Source organism: Nematolebias whitei, chromosome 19 (assembly GCF_014905685.2).
Source record: "Nematolebias whitei isolate Nwh7 chromosome 19, NemWhi1, whole genome shotgun sequence".
NCBI classification, from domain to species: Eukaryota; Metazoa; Chordata; class Actinopteri; order Cyprinodontiformes; family Rivulidae; genus Nematolebias; species Nematolebias whitei.
Window position 1 is genome coordinate 32,685,499 of NC_056516.1, and position 14,070 is coordinate 32,699,568.

Sequence of the window (14,070 nt, forward strand, 5' to 3'; positions counted from 1 at the left end):
AGCAGGATGCAAATTGCCTCCACATAAAAGAGGAAGAGGAGGAACAGCGGACCATTTTGGGCGGAGAGCAGCTCGGCATGAAGGAGGAGACAGATGTCACCAGCTTTTCATTAACTGCAGTTCATTTTAAGAGTGAGGATGATGAAGAGACACCTCTGTTCTCACAGCTTCATCAACACCAAGTTGAAGTCTGTGATCTTCCAACCAGCAGCTCAGGTGACCACATAGAATCATCAACTGGTGACGGAGAAAAAGACACAAAAATCCCAGATCTAAATACTTATAGAGATTCTGATTCTTCAGAAACTGAAGTTAGTGAAGATGATGAAGAGGATAATGATGTGAACAATCCTGAGTCTCAGCTGAAATTTTTATCAGGCTTTGGGTTAAAAACTGAACACACTGATGAAGACTGGGAGTCTTCATCCAGCAGGGTCTCTGAGTCAAGCGTCACTCCCGATGATCAACTGCATATAATAGGTTTGTATCTTTTTATTATTTCTGTTGAATGTGATTATGTTACAATTTAGTCTGAGCTTTCTGGTAGCTAATGAATTTATCTTCCTAGAAAGGACATGCAACCATAGACATAATATACGTAGACCCCTTGAAGACTGGCAGCGCTGCCTGTTGGAGGTGATGTATCAGTGCGGCCTTCATCTTGGATGGGTCTCTCACGTGCCCCCCAGTGCATTTCTTTGTACTGAGGAAGCTGTATGCCCAATTAAAATAATCAAAACTCCCCGATTTATTTACCCAATTTTCACACGGTTTGGTTTGTTACAAACAGCAGAGATGTAGTTATGATACAGGACACTTTCACACATTAAAAATACATGCTTTGATGCTGAAATACTTTGTTTCATGCTCTTTAACAAAGATAGATGTATGGTTTGGCATATTAATAAATGTCTAAATGAATACATTTTATATGTTTAAAAAGAAACAAGTTTGATTGTTCACTTTTTAATTTATTTTACTCTCTCTTACACACACACACACAATCCTGAGACATTTGTACACACCAACAATATTTTCTTCATATGTGCGTTGTGCATGCACACACAAAACTTAAACTGGGGCTGGTGAGCTAAAAGCCTTGAAAAAGAACTGGTTTGCACAGCTTCTTGTGTGTGCTGCCACTCTGTAACTCCAGGGTAGTTAATTTTGCGATGTGGTGCAGCCTGAGTTTGTGAAATACAGATATGACAAATGACACTAGCATGAAATGATGTTTCTCAATTCTGAATTGGGTTTCTGCAAAGTGCTCACCGAGTAAAAACGCATCTTCTGAACCAATCTCAGCCGAACAGAATGGTTGACGAAGGACACACTGACACCTTGTTTCATTGAGTTTTGGCGAATCACACGCTGACCACCTTCGCTGTTCCCTCTGAGGGGATCATCAGCCCACCATTGTTTTTAGGTTGAAGCAAGTGGTAGCTCTGGTGAAAGGATGAGGGTACAGCAACTGTGACAAGGTTTGTACGGCACACCTCACAGGACAGGCTTTTCAGAATTTTTCTGACAACAAACCCTGAAATGTAGACCAGGGCATTGTCTACAAGATCACCAAAGCAGGTGGGCAGGTAACTGTGGTCACAAATGACTCCAGAAGTGTTTGTAAATGGGGACGGAAGCTCTTCCTTCGCTATTAAAACAGAGTGCATGTCTGCAGCTGATAGGGACACAGTCTCATTGCCAGACCCACTTGGTGAGACACAACAATGGACCATCAGTGGAAAATGCCCTGGAACTGCCCTGCAGTGGGATTGTTATTCCAGCCTCCTAAAAAAAATGTACACACTTAGATTACAGAGATGTTTGATGAGGACAGTCAAAGCCATAAAAGACGTATCTTCTGAGGGTAAGTAAGGAAACTGTAAAACCATTTTTCCCCACAGGTAGGCTATAAAAAGATATACCCTCATGTCTGAAGAGGTCTATGATCAAAACATACTGTATGTTTTGTTATACAAGTCACAGTTTTTTGTATAATTTACATACCCTGTGACTTATAGGCTGAAGCGACGTATTTTTCGGTTTTTTCCCATATTTATAAACCAATTTTTGGCTGAGATATGACCCTTTTTATTCATTCTGACTGAAAAATTTTGAACTCTAACATTTTTCAACCACTAGATAGCAACAGAGTAGTAGGGCATGCCGTTGTATTATGTAATAGGTAAACGTTGCTATAATGACAAATTCAAAAAAGTTCAAGACATATACTTTATTTATTATACTTTATACTTTATTATTTTTGTCTTGAACTTTTTTGAATTTACCATGTCCTGGATGACTGAAAATCTTCACCAGCTATTAATGACTCAGTCGGCTTGCCATAGCCTCCCACCGTCGTCCAGTTCGCCTGGAGCAACAACAGTCAAATCAGTTTCATTTCGCTGTGCCGCCCTGGCGAAATGCAGCTGATTTGATCATTGAAGTGCATTTTTTAAAGTAAAAGTTCAACTGAGACACAACTTTGCTATAATGTCGAGCCAACAAATAATTGTTTTAGGTGCTTAGCTTGTTAAATTTCTAAGAAATACACAGCATGCCTCCTTCCTGAGCAGGTCAGGGATCATCCTCTACAATGTGTCCAAGTTGATGACAAAGTCCATGACTGACAGAAACTTTCAAAATAAACCATTTCATCAATATGATAATCAAGGTCAAGGTTATTTTTTGTCATTCACATGTGGTACACATGGTGGAACGAAACTGTGTACACAGGGTCCCAGTTACATCCAACAAAAATACAAATTGTAAAGAAAAACAGTAATAAGATCTAAGATATACGCTAAACTAAAAATACCACTAAGCACTAATAGTACCAAACATTGTGCCAAACAACAGCAGCACAAACATGAGTCTGTGTGAGCAGATTAGGACGAATGAAAAGAGCAAAATGAAATCAAAAAATCAGCAGCATGAGATCAGCATCATGGATAGTCAGCAGCACATATCAACAATCAAGTGGCACTACAGCAATTTTTTTTCATAGTAATTTTCACAGTGATAATCCTGGGATTCATGAGTCTAACAACCTCAGGGTAGAAGCTGTTCCTCAGCCTAGTGGTTCTGCACTTAATGCTCGTCAACCTCCTGCCTGTGGGAAGCAGGGCAAAAAGTGTGTGTGCTGGGTGAGTGGGGTCCTTCATGATGCAGGTGGCCCTCTTCCTACATCTGTAGGTGTAAATGTCTGTGATGGTGGGGAGACTGACTCCAACAGACTTCTGTGCAGCCTTCACAACTCTGCAAGGCTTTTCTTCATCATGGCAAAATAAGACACCTGAAGAGCACCTAGTAATTTTAGTTATTTATTTTATAACTTACTAGTGAAAGGTAATCCCACGTGATCTATTTTCAGTACTGCGCCGGTTATTGCAACCATAGATTGAATAAAATACTGGTATAGCTGCTCGCTTTGTGTTTACTCCTGTTGACTTTTAGAGAGAGGAGAGACCCATCCAATATGGCAGTGACGCAGGATGCGCTCCAACATGTATTGAGGCATCTACGTTTATATATTTTTGCATGAAATTCGGTGTTTATATCTGGTCTTGCCAACAGATTCAATAATGTATGAGAGGTTACAAACCCTAAAGTGCTGATTTTAAAGCCCTTTGTTAAACTAAATATTTACATTTTTAGTTTTGAAACCCCAAATTACCACCCGAACATTTAAAATCGTTGATCACTACATGGACAAAACCAGTCACAGGGTATTATTTCCACTCTCCTGGAGGTGGGTGTGAAGTAGAATGTGGGGATCTTGGGAGGAAAGAGAGGGTGTTGAGGCACCCACCTTTTCTTGTTGCTTAACTGCATTTTAAAGAACCGTTTAGGAACCATCTGTAGCACCAGCCTGGTTAAACACTTGAAACATTTTTGTTAAAAGAAAAAAAAAAACACATTTAAACAGTTTGTGCTGAGTTGGTGGGGTGTTAAAGCCACAGCTTAAAGTGTTGTAAAAGGAAAGAGCTGGGGCTAAGCACCTCTTTGGCTCTGGTTTAGCACTGGAACCTGTTTGGAGGAGAAAAAATAACTCTGTGATCTGAGCAGTAAAACAAATCCTGTATGTGTGAATATAAAGCTACAGTTCTCATTACTGTATTTTACATGTGTTCCAGTGGTTCCTGCAGATGTTCAGAAGTCAGTGCTGATTAAAGAAGAAGCTCCTGAAGAACAGTGGCCTGATGTGGACCAGCAGGACACAAATTGCCTCCACATAAAAGAAGAAGAGGAGGAACAGTGGACCATTTTGGGAGGAGAGCAGCTCAGTATGAAGGAGGAGACCGATGTCACCAGCTTTTCATTAACTACAGTTCATTTTAAGAGTGAGGATGATGAAGAGAAACCTCTGTTCTCACAGCTTCATCAACACCAATTTGAAGTCAGTGATCTTCCAACCAGCAGCTCAGGTGACCACATAGAATCATCAACTGGTGAAGGAGAAAAAGATTCAAAATACCCAGATCTAAATGCTTATAGAGATTCTGATTCTTCAGAAACTGAAGTTAGTGAAGATGACGAAGAGGATAATGATGTGAACAATCCTGAGTCTCAGATGAAACTTTTGTCAGACTCTGGGTCAAAATCTGAAGACACTGATAAAGAATGGGAGTCTTCTCCCTGCTGGGTCACTGAGTCAATTGTGAACAGGGTCCACAACAAAAATGGACTGAAGAAATTTTGTTGTGATGTTTGTGGGCGAAGGTTCAGTTTTAAGGGACATTTAAATAGTCACATAAGAATCCACACAGGACAGAAGCCATTTTCTTGTGATCTGTGTGAACGAAAGTTTAACGAAAAGGGAGTTTTAAACAGACACATGAAAATCCACACAGGACAGAAGCCCTATTCTTGTGATCTGTGTGAAAAAAGATTTAGCGAGAAGGGTGATTTAAAGAGACACATGATGATCCACACAGGACAGAAGCCATTTTGTTGTGATCTGTGTGAAAAAAGGTTTACTGAAAAGAGTAATCTAAAAAAACACGTGAAAATCCACACAGGACAGAAGCCATTTTGTTGCCATTTATGTGGCCGACGGTTTACAAGAAGAGACAGTTTAAACGGACACATGAAAATCCACACAGAACAGAAACCCTTTTCTTGTGATATGTGTGAGAAAAGGTTTACTGAAAAGAGTAATTTAAACAGACACATGAAAATCCACACAGGACAGAAGCCATTTTGTTGTGATCAGTGTAGTCAAAAGTTTACCGAAAAGGGCAGTTTAAAGAAACATATGATGATCCACACAGGACAGAAGCCATTTTCTTGTCATTTGTGTGAACAAAAATTTTCCCTAAAAGGCTATTTAAATGCACACCTGAGAATCCACACCGGACAGAAGCCTTTTTGTTGTGATTTTTGTGACCGAATGTTTACCAGTAAGGCCAATTTAAACAATCACATGGGTATCCACACTGGGGGGGAACTAATTTGAAAGAACTCCTAGGCAAGAAGCCGCACACACACCGGTACTAATATATTTAAATTAATTTTTTTGCATGCCTGAATCTGATAATGGACAACATAATTTCACTAGTTTTGTCTGAGAAACATTTGTCTGTCTCCAACACTCATAAAAATGTATTTACACTCAACTGTTATGCTTTTTCCTTGTTAAGTACATAGCATACAGACTGCAGTTGTAATACTCTAAGATTCTTCAGTGTAAATGTATAATGCTGAATAAATATCTAAATAAATTATGCATACCAACCAATTTTTAATTTGTAGTCCATAATTTGTATGTCTGCATCACAACAAAATTTGGGCACTAGGGATATAAGGGCTTGTATCAACTAACAAAACAGAGGGATCAGGCTTGAAAGGATGTGTGGCAGGTTATAGTTGGTATAAATAGAAATGGTAATGTTCTAACAAGGGAGGAGAGTGATTGAAATGTTGAAGAAGTAGTTTCTAGAACAGGTGGAATGCCCCCATTGCTTTGGAAGAAATCTGCCTTGAGGGCCCTGCATGCTCCATTCCAAGAAACAATATCTGCTGTCATTGATTTAGCTGCGTGACGAAAATCGTGTAATTTTTTTCTCAGAGCAGCTTCGCCTGCCCCATTTAGACACAAGGCTTGGGTCGAACTTTTTCTCACGAGCGTATGCGCCAAGAATTGATTGGTGAGAAGTTTGTGGGCGTGTTCATCATTTCGGAAATGCTCTCAGACATTCAACTGTACGATTCTTCACACTAAATTAGTCAAATGGCCAAAAACTGAATGGAGATTGCACAGATGTTGTGTATGGAGGAGTTTGTCTGCTGAAAAGTGTGGCGCTAAACTACCCACCCCCCATGTCCTGTCTGGCATTGTAGCACTCAGAATTGCTGTCTGAGTGTCAAGGTTGATGCCCAACAGATTTTCTTTCACAAGTGGAGCATTACTGCTGGCCATAATGCTCCAATTGATATATAAATGAAACTTTATTTGAATTTGCTTTCTTTGTTTCAGATGTAATGGACACAAGGATGAAAAACAAAGGAGAAAAAAAAGGCATAAAAGTGGGGAAAGGGTTAAAAGGAAAAGAAGGAATAGGAGTAGAGGAGACAGAGAAAAGACAAAATCAAGAAACCATTACAACAAACAACATATGCGTATGAACTGTAATGATAGTTGTAACATCATTAAAACGTATATGGTGTCTTAGAATCTAGCTGTTTTTGTTACCTTTTTTTTTTAGCCATCCTATTAGTTTAAAAAAATAAAAAAACTGGAGTATGACTTTTTATAACTGTTTATTGTTGTCACTGTTGTCCATTGTTGTCATCATTCTTTGTTGAAATCAGGTCTCTCTTGTAAATTAGTCCTCGAGGCTCAATGGGATTTACCTGTCTAAATAAAGGTTGAATGAATGAATGAATAATGGGGGTGGGGACCCACAGATCCAACCCCCAGGACATGACGACAACACAGGGAAGACCAGAGCCACAGATACTCAGTGGCACCCAAGCCCGGAGCCCCGGGAGTTCCCCAACAGGGACAACCCCCACCCCACCCGAGAGAAGCAGAGGTGAGCCCTGGGCGACCCCACAATGCAGAAGCCCCAGAGGGCTGCAGCGATGAGTCCACAGGCCCCGCTAGGTAACCAGCTACGTCGAAGCAGAGCCTCGTGGTCGTACCACCCCCCAACAGAGGCCCAGCAGAACCAGGGCACCCGTGTCCCCGCAAGCTGCCACCAGGGCGGCCCGGCACACACCCAAGCACCCAGTCGCTGAGAGCCACCAACGCACCGGAGGGCAGGGGGATCAGCCACCGGAGGGGAGTGTGACAGGGGGAAGTATAAGCCCCACATTAAATGGAGGGCCCAAGATGATCCAGGAGAGAGGACTGCCAAAAATCCAACCTGACACATAAACAGGCACACACAGATACAATCAAACATTCCCACCCTCATCATCCAACATAAACATACACAAAAATGGACGTTCTACACCCACTCATACTCCGCATACACACTCTATACTCCCAGGTCCTGGTAAGGCCCCACCAGAGGGGCAACCCATCCCCAGACCTAGGAGACTATTCCCTTCATTCTGGGGTGGAGAAAGCAGACCGCCCAAACCTCTGCATAAGCAAAGCAACCCATCAGCCTGGATGAGGGCCGGGCACCACCCAAACGATCCGAGCCCAGACGCTGACCCTAACCCCATCCAGAGACAGAGCCAGAAAGAGTCCACGTGGCCCCCATGAGCCAGCCAGCCAAAGCAGCCCCAGGGTAAAACAGTCCCAACCCCCTAGCAAGCTCCAATCCCAACTCTGCGGACCCCCCACAAGCCCCACATAGGCTTCCCTACAGGGCCACCCCAAACCAGCATAAAAACATCAAACACGCACCCCCAAACACAGATGCCACAAATCTCCCATCCACAGGGGGTGACCCTCTAAGGACAACTCCAACCCTGAAAAGCCAGTGAGAGCACAAAAGCCCAGCGTGATCTCCGCACACAGCCCCACTCAAGATACCCCCTGCCGCAGCTCCCAGTCACACAATGTGCCGCAACAACAGGACAACAGCCCGACATGGTACCAGCCCAGCACACAGATGCAACCCTTGCAGACGCCACCAAGCCAAAAAACCACACAGAACCCCCTGACCCAACACCAGGACAGGATCAAACACCCCCCCCCCCCCCCCCCCCCCCACCCCCGGACCGGAACAAACCCCCCCCCCCCCCACCACCACCACCACCACCACCACTAAGTATCCTTGGCAGGAGTCCCACACCTGGTGCCAACAGCTCCCACCATGCCCCCCAATGATACAAACATCCACGTCACCATCACTGCAATGACATCCCAGGGATAACAATCACCAAGCCCAGCCCCACCGCCACCACCCATCCAACCAAGACATCAGCGGCACCACACTTGAAAAGGATGCAACCCCACTCTACAATCCTCTGTGCCCCCCCCCCCCCCCCCAACCAGCAGGAACACACACCGCGAATGCCACACCAGGCCCACCAGCCAGTGCTTCATCGAAGCAAAGCCACGACCCCGATCGCCGCCACACAGAGTGGAAAAAAAAAGTAAAGTATGGCGCTTTCTTCATGATAGATTTGTGGCCGAACGGCAGATGCAGGTGTGTGGAGTGGAGGCCCTGGCAGAAAGAAACCCATGCATTGATGTATACCACAACTGGACAGGTTTCCCAAGAGCTCTGCGCATATATCTCGTGGACTATGAAAGGTGTATGCAAAAACAAACATCCCACAATTGCGTGACCTTGAGTCAACTGTTTGGCTTTGAATAGAGTATGCTGGGCCCTTTAGGTAGAGGAATTTTCAGTACTTGAGCATATTATGCACGAGTTATGGTAGAATGGAGATGGATTGATGGATGGAGGCCTCATTCTGAGTAATGAGGATGTTGCTTCGGTCAATATGGGTGTAGAAAGAGTTGAGTCAAACAGCAAAGCTCCTGATTTACTGGTTTGTCTATGTTCTAACCCTCACATATAGATGAGGTTTGGATCTTGACCGAAAGATCAAAATCCTGGATACAAGTAGCTACTACTTTGTATCAAAAGGAGTCAGCTGAGGTAGTTCAGCCATCTGGGGCCTCGTTAGGTCTATCGCAATAAACAATAAATCAATTAATCGCATGATAAATGAAAATTATTGACCTCATTTTCATTTATCGGCTTTATCACGTCTTAGTGTCTCTCTTTCTACTGAAGGCACTGGATGACAAAAGGCTCAACTCCAGTGCTTTTCACTGACCCCTCCCTTTCTCTTTTCTTTTGAAAAGCCGTTTTAACCATCCAAAATCGTGTTTTTGGATGGTTAAAATCAGCTAAGCTGAGAAGCTAAGCTACGAGCTAAGCTAAAAGGCCAACATCGGGGAAAAAACCTCTGTCTTGTCGAAGCTACAAAATTCACGTTTGAAACCCATGATTTTGTGTAAAAAGTTGTTGTTCTTTGCAAAAAGAAGCTGAGAACTTGTTTAATGATTTTTTTATTAAAAGCTTTGTATGGCAAATGCTATGCTAAAAAACTCAAACCACACCGAGCGTCCCCCATTTTGAGAACCAAAAAACAGGAATGAGAGTCAGCCCATGCCACGTCAAGAGGCCTTTCTCCCATTTCCTCAAAGAGACACGCGGCTCACTTCCTCTATCTGTCCTTCAGTTCCAACAGTCTTATACTGCCCTTCAGTGGTCAAAAAAGGTACTACACACAAAAATTAACCAACATGCCTTCTTAAATTTGACATGACTAATTATTGTCAAATTTCAAATGATATTATCATTTATTGCAATAATTTCTGAGCCAATTAATTGCCCCTTCAAAATTTGTTATCGTGACAAGCCTAGGCCTCATGCCAACAGAGTGTACATTTTTCATACTAAAGTTTGGCTCAGGGACAAAATAAAACTGCACTGAAATATTCTGATTCAGAGTGAGATGGAGGAGACCCCTGAAAAGAGAAAAGCTGAGAGAAAAATAATAATAATGGTAACAAATATAAACAAATTATAAACATAAACAAGAATAACAATACTGAAAGTTAGGTTGGCTCAGTTCATGCTTGTTACTCTTAGAGGTTTTTTTAGCTACTTGGGTACTACTACTACCTACTTGTTGCTGGGGAAACAACACTACCAGCCTGATCAAGAAAGCTCATCAGAGACTCTACTTCTTCAGGCGGCTGAGGCGAGCTGGTCTGGGAAGCTCAGTTCTCACCTCCTAAGGTGTGCAGTGGAGAGCATCCTGTGCTCCAGCATCAACGTGTGGCATGGAGGCTGCACAGCTGCAGAAAGAAAAGCTTTGCAGAGAGTGGTGAAGGCTGCACAGAAGTTTGTTGGAGTCAACCTCTCCATCATCACAGACATCTATACCTGCAGATGCAGGAAAAGAGCCACCTGCATCATGAAGGACCCCATTCACCCAGCACACACACTTTTTGCCCTGCTCTCCTCAGGCAGGAGGTTAAGGAGCATTAAGTGTAGAACCACTAGACTGAGGAACAGCTTCTACCACTTCTACCCCAATTTTACTATAAAACATTAGTTCAGGCAGCGCAGTTTCTCTTTCTTCGTGAACGAATCCATTCCACTTGATTAATAGGAGAATACTCAGGCCACTAAAACTCCACTCCAGGCTTTCCTGGTTACCCCCAACTCTAAACACGGCAGCCTGGTGCCACGGCAATGTTGTCAGGTGTACGATAATTATCGTATTTGTACGACAATTTTGCCCTCTGTACAATGTACGATGAGTAATCTCAAAAAAGGCCAAATATACTATAATTTGACCATTCCGTGAATGTGTGGTTGTAATCAGTTGTCATCAGCCTCTCGCAACTGTCTGTTTGTCAGTTTTTTTGTGAACCCTGAAGGCATCTGTGTCCGCAAACAGATTTTTTTTTTTTGTTTGTTTTTTGTTTTGAAGAAATAAACTTTTATTTTCACATCGGTCAGCTTGTACCCTAGCAATCCAGTTACACACAAAATACCACTCCGTCACTGTTCATGAACAGAGTTTGTGTTGCCAACCATAAATTATTTCCGACTTGAAACTACAACACGGTAAACTGAGTTCCGATTTCCGGTGAACGTTGAGAATGGAAAGTAGCATAAGAAATGGAAATTAAAGAGATCTAATCTGAGTTTTACATAAAAACTTGAGTGCCCGGTCATTTGAAGCTTTCTAACTTTAACTTCACCGACCACATCGGTCAACAGAGACGGTTGTTAGACCCTGTTGTCTTTAGCTTCAAACCAGAGCAGGAAGCTTTTTTTTTTTTTTTTTTTTATTATTTTTTTTTTTTATTAAAGATTTTAATCAAACATTACAAACATCTGTTTGCCAGGGGTATAGCTATTAGTGTAAAAAAGATAATATTCAAGTACAAAACATAAAAAACCATGAAATTATATTTACAATTTATACAGAGTTTAAATTCACATTAAGCTTTTCCAGAGTTGAGATGGTTTTCATTGCCTTTTGGTTTTCCAGTCCATTAATTGAGGTGATGTATTGAAGAAGTTCTTTGCTGAAATGGGTTATGTTTGGTTTGGAGTTGGACCATTTTTTCTTGTGAATGTGAAACTTTCCCAGGAGAAGTAGAAGTTGGGTGAAGTGCAATAAGTCTTTATTCGTGCCTTTGTCTTCAAAGCATAGTATAATGTCTTTCTCTGTAAGCTGAATTATTTGTCCAGTTTTTTGCTGTATGAATTGCTGCACATCTCTCCAGAATGAGATTGTATGAACACATTGATAGAATAAATGAGAAATCGTTTCTATGTGTAGTTCACAGAATGTACAAGAATAGTCAATGTCAAGTTTAAATCTTTCCAGTGTTTTTTTAACAGGATATACATTATGAATAATTTTATATGAAACCTCTTTAACTTTGTTTGTTATGCAAAATTTTTCCCCATTTAACCACATCTGCTTCCAGTTAACTCCTTCAAATATGGAAGACCAGAAAAATCTACCAGGAGGCAGAGTGATCTTCTGCAGACAAGTTCTTATGAGTTTGTTGGAGCATGTTTTTTTTGTTACATCGATTCCATCCAGCATTACGGGGCTTCTAAGTTGGTCTCTAGGCAAATTGTTCAATTTTGTTCCTTTGAAGAGCTGCCTCATAGATTTTGGTAGAGCATCAAAAACTACAGCATACTCTTTAGGTGTTACAGGAATTTTAAGTCTAGTCAGAAATTCAGTGTATGTCATAAAGGTTCCATTATCATTTAATAGTTGTTGTACGAGCATAATTCCATTTTCCATCCAATTTTTGTAGTAAAGCGACTTGTTCTTAGTGTCCGCAAACAGATGCTTTTCTAAATGTTACCTACGAGTGACGTGTTTGCGTTTGCCTCAGAACAACAGCCATGATTGGCTGAATAGTCCGCTGCGCCCGCCCCATGAGTGAGGAAAAGAAAAAAAGAAAAGAAGAAGAAGCAGAGCCGGTCTGGAAGCGGACCCATCACTACTATAGTGCATAAATAGATTTGTTATTTTGGTTATGACGGGTGTACAATAATTTCCCTCAAAATACGATAATTTTATGTCTCTAGTACGATAATCCTACATTTCTCACCTGGCAACACTGTTCCATGGTCACAATATACGGTGGTCACAGAATATGGTGTACTTTGTAACACCTGCAGTGTTTCTGTGCGTCTCCTCCTGTCTCGGCATAAAACGAGCACAGGTGGAGGAGATGGAGACACCTCTGTGTTACTCGCTTGCCAGGGTTGATCGTAAACATATATTCATGTTAGGAGGATGCTTGAGAGGAGCGCTACGTCTGTAGCATCTTAGCTTAGCAGTAACTGTGACGCTGTCAGACGCTGCAGGTGTAAGAGATTCTGTGTGTTCAGGTGCATTAAAGTTGAAATGTCTTTAAAACCCCACACCTTATTGTCCTCAAGCTTCACAAGAAACATAATTTAGATGAGTAGTGTTGAACACAAGTAAAAAAAAATTTGAGTGGTGGTGTTTTTTATTTCTCTATAAACACAAATAGTGCCGACCTGACGCTCTGTATTAAAGTGTATTAAAGTTAAAACGTCTTTAAAACCCACAGCTGAATTTACACAAATATGGTGAGAAACATGTTTTAAAAGAGTTGAATTAAAGGAATTCTAGGTGAAATGTTGCTTTTTGTACACTAGTGAACACATTTTTTTACGCGCACGCACACACGCACACACATCATTGTGTCCCCCCCACATTATGAATGCTTCTGACGCCCTTGAGTTAAATTCAAAGCAGTCTGCTCCTCAGATAAATAGTGTTAACTTACTTTTTAAGTACATGAATGTTTCTGTTCAGTGCCCTGAGATGACTTGTGTTGTGACATGGTGCTATATAAATAAACTTAGTTGAATTTAATTGAATTGAATTGGTATGATAATTTTTTTCTTCTTGTTTCAGGTGCTACCTTCTTCAGGGGTCGCCACAGCGAACTAACTTGCAACAAGACTTGGCAATTGTTTTTACATTGGATGCCCTTCCTGACACAACCCCAGACCACCGAGCTACAACATCCCTCTGTGAGGAGCAGATAGCTGAAAGCTTGGGCGCCCGGAAGATGGTGGATGTTAAAGGTCTTGCTCAAGGGCCCAGAGTGGCACAAATGAGGGTGGAGGCAGGTGTGGGTGTTTAACCTTTCCCACCCACATTTTGATGTTGTTGGTCCAGGGAGTTGGACCCACGATCTTCCGATAACAGGTCCACTTTCTCTCTGCGCCACCACTCCCAACTGATATGATAAATAGCATGATTAAAAAACAAGGTGTTTTAAAGCATTAAAAAAACGCAAACAGTTCAGGGATAAGTTGTGGTGCTGAGATACAGTTTCGTTCGAGCTCTTATTTTGAAGGGTAACGGATTACAGAAGTGATTTCCTCCTAGAACCGGAAGTTGTTTGGTTCGTATGTTCATTGTGTTCTCCATGTTCCGTATCGACGAACTAAGCCTCTTTTCTCTCGACTTCTGGTGAAATTAGTTTAATTTTGAGTTCTATTCAGCTGTAACTACTCGGTTAGTGTTGAAGGTAAATAGTGATGAACGAAAGCTAACAGATGTGGA

General features: G+C 41.8%; 2 protein-coding genes across 2 annotated transcripts in view; both read left to right on the forward strand.

Annotated features, from left to right (window-relative positions):
* Positions 1 to 4,288: 4,288 nt before the first annotated feature.
* LOC119425495 (gastrula zinc finger protein XlCGF8.2DB-like) lies at positions 4,289 to 5,727 on the forward strand. The gene has a single exon (XM_037693024.1). It carries the CDS (start codon positions 4,289 to 4,291, stop codon positions 5,456 to 5,458), a length of 1,170 nt encoding a protein of 389 aa, XP_037548952.1. The 3' UTR covers positions 5,459 to 5,727.
* Positions 5,728 to 6,882: 1,155 nt separating this feature from the next.
* The window catches only part of LOC119425496 (gastrula zinc finger protein XlCGF8.2DB), an 8,696-nt gene continuing 1,508 nt past the window's right edge, over positions 6,883 to 14,070 (forward strand). The window contains exon 1 of the mRNA XM_037693025.1: positions 6,883 to 7,037. Coding sequence (XP_037548953.1) covers positions 6,883 to 7,037 — 155 coding nt within the window. The remainder of the gene's footprint in view (positions 7,038 to 14,070) is intronic.